This window comes from Pteropus alecto, unplaced genomic scaffold, assembly GCF_000325575.1.
Source record: "Pteropus alecto unplaced genomic scaffold, ASM32557v1 scaffold57, whole genome shotgun sequence".
Classification (NCBI taxonomy): domain Eukaryota; kingdom Metazoa; phylum Chordata; class Mammalia; order Chiroptera; family Pteropodidae; genus Pteropus; species Pteropus alecto.
The window spans coordinates 9,139,288-9,147,252 of NW_006442508.1; the positions used below are offsets into that span (position 1 = coordinate 9,139,288).

The window sequence follows — 7,965 nt, forward strand, 5'->3', positions numbered from 1 at the left end:
CACCCCCTCCCCCTTCTACCACCCCCACCCCATCTGGTCTGCTTCTCCCCGCCCCCCACCCCCCCGCCAGTTGTCGAAGTCTGGGGGTTGGGGCCGGACCCCTGATTGCGTAAGAGCAAAAATGCGAAGGCGCAATCTGAAGGCTGGGAGATTGAGAGTGCAGAGTTAGAGGAAACTTTTATTTTGAAGAGGCCAAGGGGGGGGGGCTTCATTTCCTGACAGCTATTTACTTAGAGCAAATGATTAGTTTTAGAAGGATGGACTATAACATTGAATCAATTACAAAACGCGGTTTTTGAGCCGATTACAGTTGGAACTAGAGGGAGAGAAACAGAGGAGGGGACTACAGGGGAGGACCGGAGGCCGTGGACACACTTTTTACTCCACATGTAGGATTTTCATTGCGAATTGACATAGGAGAAGGTAAGGGAGAAGAAAAAAAAGATTTTTATTTCTGAGAGAAGTCTCTGTCAGGCCGTTTGGGCTAGAAGTGAAGTAACTTCACTCAAACTTTGAGCGATGAGAAACAAAACAAAACAAAAATAACAAAATTGGAGTTGAATTCCAGTTGTGTGTCCAGAGAGTAATTTATTTTGAATACACTTCGCTTGGAGGGAAGATAGCCGTAGAGTTCGAAAGTCTAGAGATTTAAAAAAACACATTTCCAGACCTATTTTTAAAAGCAGTGTTTTTCTAACAACTCTATGGCCTCCCAAAGAAATTGTTTAGGCTTACATTTTTGAGGTTTCTTTTTGGGTTGGGGGTGGTATTACTGTATCCTGGGACGAACACCAAGTAGTACTGGGAGTGGGGGCAGAGGTGTTTGCCCTCTTTTTGGCAGTGGGTCCTGGAAGGCGACAGGTTTTTAATGAGTATTTTCATTCCTCGCTCGCGGTTTGGCGGGACAACGCTGCAGCGGTGGCGTGGAGTGCGGCTGGAGCACCGGGGTAGGAGGGAGAGAAGAGCGCGGGGTGGGGTGCAGGAGGGGTTGCTGGGAGGGGAGGTGTGAAGGGCTCGGCTGGAGGAGGCCGGATCTTGGGTGCCGGCCGGGTGCACAAGGCGCCCGCCCAGGGCGCGTAATTACTGGACGGCGCTGAGCCGGGTGCGAGCCGGGGCCAGACTCAGCACAACCGTGTCGGCTACAAGACCAGTAGAGGGGGTGCAGACTTGGGGACTTGGGCCAGGGTTTGGCGAGCTCCCCAGCTGTTCGTGGGATCAGTGAAGTGCGAGAGAAAGCGGGCGCCAGCCCCGCAGTGAGCTCGGGTTGCGCACCCTAGCGCGGGGGTGACGGCGGCGCAGGGGGGCGGGCAAGAGGTCTGGAGTAATGACAAACACATTTGGCTCCGAGTGAAGAAGTCGTCGTCGCCTCGTATTCCAGCAACTGGGATTTGAGGAATTTCGAACTGCGCTCCAAGGGGCCCTCATTGTGCGCTGGGTTCCTCACCCCTACTCGTCTATGCTCGCCTCCTTCCTGGGTGGACTCGTTCCTGCAAAGCCAGGGGCTCTGCTGCTGCCCAGTCCCGGCCGCTGGAAGGAAAGAGGGAAGGTCGCCAGAAAAGTGCTGAACTTCGTGTGAGGAAATTAGGGATGACTTGGAACGGGGAAACTTGGGTCCAGGTAAGACTAGAGGGAGGCCAACAACCCTCATCATCTTCCTCTGGGCCCTGAGCCCTGAGCCCTGGACCTCCCTCGTATGCCCCTTTCCGCTCAGGAATTTGTGGCACTCGCCCCCTGCACTAGCTGGGCGCTCCTTCATCTTCTCCAGTTCCTCCAGTTTCTATTCCGCTCCCAGAGCCAGCCTCCTTGCCCCCTGCGGAGTGGTCTCCTCTCATCCCTCCTTCCTCCGCCGTCCAGCTCCAAGGAAATCGGCGTTTACAAGTGAGATTAACTTCTCCCGGCAGCGCAAGGGGAGCGGGCGGCGTCCACTTGGCTCAGAAACAACTGGGATCAGCGGTTCTGTTCGGAAGGGGTGGTCGCGGCCAGCTCAGAGCGAGAGAGTGTGTGGCTCGATCTGAGTACGGCTGCCTGCTGGAGGGGGCCAGACTCCCTGGCCAGGTGTGGAGCTGCCAATGGCCTGGTCAAGCGTCTCAGCCGGGAACGGCTGGCTATCTCTCCCGCTGCCAGAGCGCCCATCCCGCAGTTTGCCTCCCCAGACCTGCTAAGATCCCAGGATGTACAGAAACTGCCTGGAAGAACTTGCCACTCATCTCCGAGAGTGAGAGGCAAACCAGGGCTGGAGAGGGAGCGTGGATGGCCCTTATCAGGTCCGGATTGCCCCGTGCCTGGCCGAGCTGCCTGGAAAAGCCCGGGGCTGGGCGGTGTGGGAAATGGCTTTTTGGCTTCGCAGCCGAATTGCTCAACCTTTTGGACCGTCTCGCCTAGCCTCGCCGCAGTCGCTCCTGACCAGAACTAGGCAGCTTTTTAGAACAGGGAGAGGCATCCAGGGCAAACAGACATGACAGTCAGCCGCATAGCTCCCCGGACTAACACTCCAGAGCCCAGCGGGCCCCGGGGCCGCTGGAGGGGAGGAAGGGACGCCCAGGGTAGGCGCACCTCATCTGCTGCCGCGCTTGCTCTGGTTTTTACGCCCACCCCCATCCCCGCCGTCTGACCCACTGGGACGCTGGTGCTGCTGCTTTGCATCCTTCTCTCTCTCTCCTCCCCCTCCTCCCCTCGGTTTCCTCTTTTTCACAATCCTCACCATAAAGGGGACCTTCTTTAGCTCCCCGACAGGTGAGGACACGACCAGCCTTGCTTTGACGCTCTGGTCAGTCCCTGTTCCGGGGCTCTTGCACAGTCTTGCTTTTGGTTTGACCCAAGTGTAGCTAGACTCCAGGATGGGAGTCCTGAGAGCGAGGGGGAAGGCAGAAGAAGGAGGTGGGGGGAGATACCGGGAAAGAACCCGTAGCTGACCTTCGGCCCTTGCACTAGCCTTAGATAGACCAAGTGGGGTTCGAAGTAGAGCTTCGGCTCCCGCCTCTGGAGCCCAAGTCCGCTTTGCTACAGGGGCGCGGGCTAAGGAAGGGTGAAGGGGGAGGGGCATCAGGCCGGGCTTTCCAGCTGCAAACGCGTCTGGCGCCGAGGCGGACCCGTTTTGCGCCTGGGGATGGGCCATGGGCGGCGCGCAGCGCTGCTACGCGTCCCGGGGACGTGGTGGCCAGCGCCTTACTGCAAACCCCAGCTAGTAGGACTCTCTCTGGCCACCGTGAAGCTGCTTCAGGATTTCATGTTGCTGATGGGAACGTGACAATTCTGGGGAAAGAGCTAAAAGCCTGGTCGGTGACTGAAAGGTGCGGCTCTCAGTGTCCCTCACGTCCGCTTTTGCGGGGTCTATGCGCAGCATCAGCCGTCAAGGGGGCGACGGAGAGGTCTTGAGGGCTAGCCCCCCGCGCGTAATGCAAGGGTCGGGGGCAAATTGCTTTTGCTCACTGCTCTCTAGTCCGGGCTCAGCCAGTGCTTGCTAGTCTTTTGCTAAAGTGGCTCAGCGGCATTTCCTTTTGTTTAGAACTGAACAGTGAGCCAGGGGTCGGTTAGAAAAGTAGAATGAAGAGGATAAAGAAGACCTCGGACTTGGGGCGCTTTCTTCCCTTCCTACTTCAGGCCCTCTTCCCCGCGCAAGGGAGCGAAAGGTGCAGGCGAATGCAAGTGTGCACTGTGCTGCCGCAGCAAAGGCGAGCGTTGGGCAAAGGGGGCAATGGGGGAGGTCCGCCCGCTTCTTAAAAGCGGAGGGGGCGCAGTCTCGGCTCGGGGAGCCTTCTCTGCGAGCAGCTGGCCGTGGCCGTGTCGCTTTCGGGCCCATAGGAGGCGCTGGCGGGCGACTGTAACTCTAAACCCCCGGTCTCTCTCCCTCCACCCCGCCCAGCCCCTCTCCCTCCACCCGGTCCGGCCCCCTCTCAGGTCTCGACCGAAAACAATGCAAACGCCAAGCGTCGTGCCTGGGGCGCAGCGGCCGCTGCAGCGCTGAGGCCGGGAGCGCGGAGGGCGCGGGCGCACAACCCGGGAGCCGGAGGTCGTCGCCACCACCCCCAGGGTGACCGAGCCGCGGAGGGCGTGGAGGCGGTGGAAGGGGGAGCAGCCCGCCCCGTGTACGAGTGGGTGTGGCGGGGCAGGCAGGAAAGTGTCAGCGCAGACTCTCCCGGGAGAAGGTGGGCGAACCGCAGTCCCGGCCGCGCTGTCGGGGACCCGGAGCCTGAGCTGCGGACGGGAGAGCGAGCAAGCCAGCGGGTAAGATTTGCGGGGCTGCTGCGCCCTCTGGCGGGTCCCCGGAGCGCAATCCCCTTTTCCGTCAGCCTCCGGCGGTCCGCGCCGCCGCAGCGTCTCAGCGCCCAGCTGAGACCAACGGGGCGCCAGAAAGACTAACCTGGTCGCCTCTCCCCCTTCTGGAGGCTTCGAATAGCCGTCTCGCAGGCACTGGGTGGGCCTGGGAGGCGCTGGGCGGGCGGGAGGGGGTGGCGGTCCCTGGTTTAGGGATAAGGGTGGGGCGTCGTAATAATCAAATGTGGGGGAAGCGGAGGAAGGCGGAGGTTAAAGGGTCCCGGGCACTGTAGGGGAAGTAGTCGCCGACTTTTGTTTTTCAGCCCCTCGCAAGTTCCCCTGCCGCGCAGCCGGCCTGTTGCTGTTTGTTTGTTTTACTACCCCGCGTCATTGTGCAACGGGAACAGTCGTTTCCAATCAGCCCGCGCGCGATCCCCGGGTGCGCGGCCGTCGCGGCCCGGGCTGAGCAGGCTAACGAGGGGTGATAATGGCACGCGAACAGATTGGGCAGCGCGAGGCCGGTAACCGCGTCGCCACCCGCACCCAGTACGGCCCAATTGGTATACCTCCCCGAGTGGGCGGAAACTCCGAGGTGGAAAGAGCGTTGCCTAAGCAAAACCCTGAACCACCCAGCCTCCTCTCGAGTGACTTTTCCTGCTAAACTTTTGCGGCCTGGGATGGCGTCATTTTCCTGTTTCCCCTGGCCCTACTGCCCCCTCCTGCAGTGGTGATGGTGATGGTGCCGGTCCACTGAATTCTCCTGGGGCGCCACGTAGAGTTAACCATTTTCAGCAGAAGTTTCCCTATTCCTGCTTCTAGCCTACAGGCTTTGAATTGAGGTTATCACGAAACCTAAAAGTACAACCCAAGAAAGGAAGAGATTGGAAGTTAAGATTTGGGACATTTTAGCTCAGAATTTACAGAGGCGTCTGCGTCCCCACGAACCCCTGGACGCACGTCCTTGGAACAACACTGCCATCTGCTGGCTACACTCGAGAACTGCAGCGACCCTCTGCGGGGAATGGGCTTTGCGAGGATTCTAATCAAGTCGTGGCATCAGGAAGATGCATTTTTGGCCGCGTAGGACCAAGTGAAAGATGATGATTGCTTTTCTTTTCCTATAAAGCTGCAAGAGTCATTGAGCAGGCAGTATTTATTTTGTAGACCTTGGTGTAATTTTTTGATTTAGTTGTTAATCTTTGGTGTTTGTGTCATAAGCAAAATGCTGACCTCCCACATGTGATCATCAGAGCAGAATTTGCATTTCCCTTTGTAAGTGAAGCCCTAGTGTCCCGGGCTTGGTGCTCTCCAGCTCAAGTGTACTATTACAGGCTGCTACATCTAAGGTCATCCCACAGGTTTGGTGACAATCAAAAGGAAGTGTCATGTTAGTCTATCATGGTTAAGTATCTGGTGCAGGGAGAGCAGAAAGGTTTATGAGCTCAGATTGTCCCATAAAATGCTTCGATGTAAAAATACTCCAGCCCTCACCCATCACTGGAATGTCTACTGGAGCTCAGGGAGATCAAAACAAAAAAGCAGGCTCTGGTGAGGTATAGACCCTGGCCAATACACCCTCTGTGAAGTTGCCACCAGTGTAGACCAGCACTTGGATTGCCTGGGCTGAAGTTATGAGACTGAGTAGAACATTTGTCACAGGGAAAAAACAAGATATGTAATTTTCACAGTTAGAATTAACTTAGGAGAGCTGAAATTAACTAAACCTCGGAAATCTGAATCTTTAAGTCGTCAGTGGCTTTTGGGACTGTGAGAGAGTCTCCTGTGGCCTTTAATCATGCCGGGGTGGGGTGAAATTCAATATTCAGTGGCTCTGCAGTGGGTGCGTGGTGCAGTTGGTGACCGAGAAGCTAGCTCTGTGGCTTTATGAGAATAATGCTTACTTCTGGAAATAGGACTCTCGCATTGCTGTTTACTCTCTAGCTTAGCATATCGCCTTTGGTTGGAGTCACACTCAATGGCTCTTTCCTTCTTTTTGCGAGAAGGAGATGGCATCCTGTTAAAGAGAAAGAATTATGACCGCAGATTTGTTTCTCTGTTTACATGACTGTTTATTGGATCGACTTAAAATAGTCTTGATAGCTACACCAGGCCGGGCTGAGTCTGAGTTCAGATCAGCTTCTCCACTAGGCAGATGATGCGGGCAAGGCAAGTCATATAACCTTTGGGGCCTGACTTTCTCAGGAAGGAGAAAATGAAGTAGCCACTCTGGTGTGTCCCTCGCCTAAAACATCTGAGGAGTCTGCAGAAAGAGTCAATGTGAAAACCGATAGCTGTGGTTTTCAAAGCACTTTCAATTAAACTATATATTTAAATCTTTGTAATAATGTAATAAGGCAAGCTGGCAAGTCAGGTGTGATTAGTTACAGTTTACAGAAGAAGAAACTGAGGTTCAGAGAGGTGAACTAAGTGTCATATGGAATCAGAGCCTAGTCCAGTGCAATTTCCATCATGTCTTCTGAGAGAAGGAATGAGAAGGAAAGAGAATGGAGGTGGCGAAGGAGGATCACAAGTCACTCGCCTGAAACTGGACATGTCAGGGATCTCTTGTTTGTTTCTTAACTCGTGGCAAAAGTTTTTGGGTTATGATTAGAGAGGATTGAGATGGAAGTCCAACACATAGTTGGCATGAGAGAAATGATTATGATTTTTTAAAAAAGCTTTGGATGAAATCTGTTGTTCCTCCTTGCATAATGATTTGTTCTTGCTGACTCATAATGTGCTATGTTTCTCTGAATATGTAATATTAGTTACTTATACGTGCACATCTGACTTCTGGATGAGCTTCAGGAGGGGGTTACTGATTAAGGATGGGTGTTTTTCCCAGGGTAGAAAAGTGCAGGAAGTAGCAAGACATCTAGAGTCTCACTACAGGGCCACTAGGCAGAGGAGCCTCCATTCTGGTCGTTTTTCATTATCTGCCAATATGGCAAACACTCTGAAATTATTCACGAGTAAATTGTCTGAGTTATAAATGAGTAATGACAGGAAACTTCACAAATCCACCTGAATTTCTAACCAGGGAACTACTCTTATCTGAGAAGGAGTTTGAAATGTGAAGCAAACACATGTTGATTCTCAGTATGCACATCATAATCACTCCTTCCTAGGCTCTGTTTTCATTGCCCACTTTATATGTCAGTAAGTATCCTACCTGGCAGAAGATCCACAGTATATGGATGCACAGAAGGAAATCTGGTGGGGCCTGGCCAGGGCAATACGCTGCTCAGAGCCTGCCCTGTAAAAGCAGCAAGTCCCTCCCTCTCTTAAGCTGGGGAATGCTTTAAAGATGCTTTGTTGGCAAGCCCTGCTACAGAAATACAGGATATAAATGTGATAAAACCCAAGACAGCAAGCTGGCTCTGGAGAGCTCCTTTGAAGCTCGCTAAGTGGATTATCAGTGGGAGGCTGATATTTATATGTACAAACACACAAGCCCTTACTGCTAATTGAGGTAAATCAGGCTGGCCATCATGGCTCTGGGGCCCGCTGTGCCCGTCACCACAGCAAAGTGGAAATCCTACGTCCCCGGGCACATGCCAGGATCTTCAGAAGCCGTCAGTCAGCCAGCATTGTGCAAAGTGCATTTGGGTTCACAGCACTGCAATTGTGCTTCTCTCATGGTGGTGAGCAGAGAGGAAAAGCAGGGCCCTAATTTGCATTAGGAAATTGTTGGGGGCGGGGGAGGGGGTG

At 54.2% G+C, this 7,965-nt stretch overlaps 1 protein-coding gene across 7 annotated transcripts in view; it reads left to right on the forward strand.

The window, feature by feature from the left end:
• The first annotated feature begins 266 nt into the window (after positions 1–266).
• Positions 267–7,965, forward strand: part of PDGFRA (platelet derived growth factor receptor alpha) — a 43,399-nt gene continuing 35,700 nt past the window's right edge. Inside the window, exon 1 of one of the 7 annotated variants that reach the window (XM_006922504.3) lies at positions 267–423. Coding sequence is in view for 1 of the 7 variants with exons in the window: in XM_015597596.2 (XP_015453082.1) it covers positions 1,588–1,617 (30 nt within the window). In the remaining 6 variants the exon portion in view is untranslated. The other 6 variants (XM_025040222.1, XM_015597596.2, XM_015597598.2 and 3 more) reach the window with 6 other exon arrangements.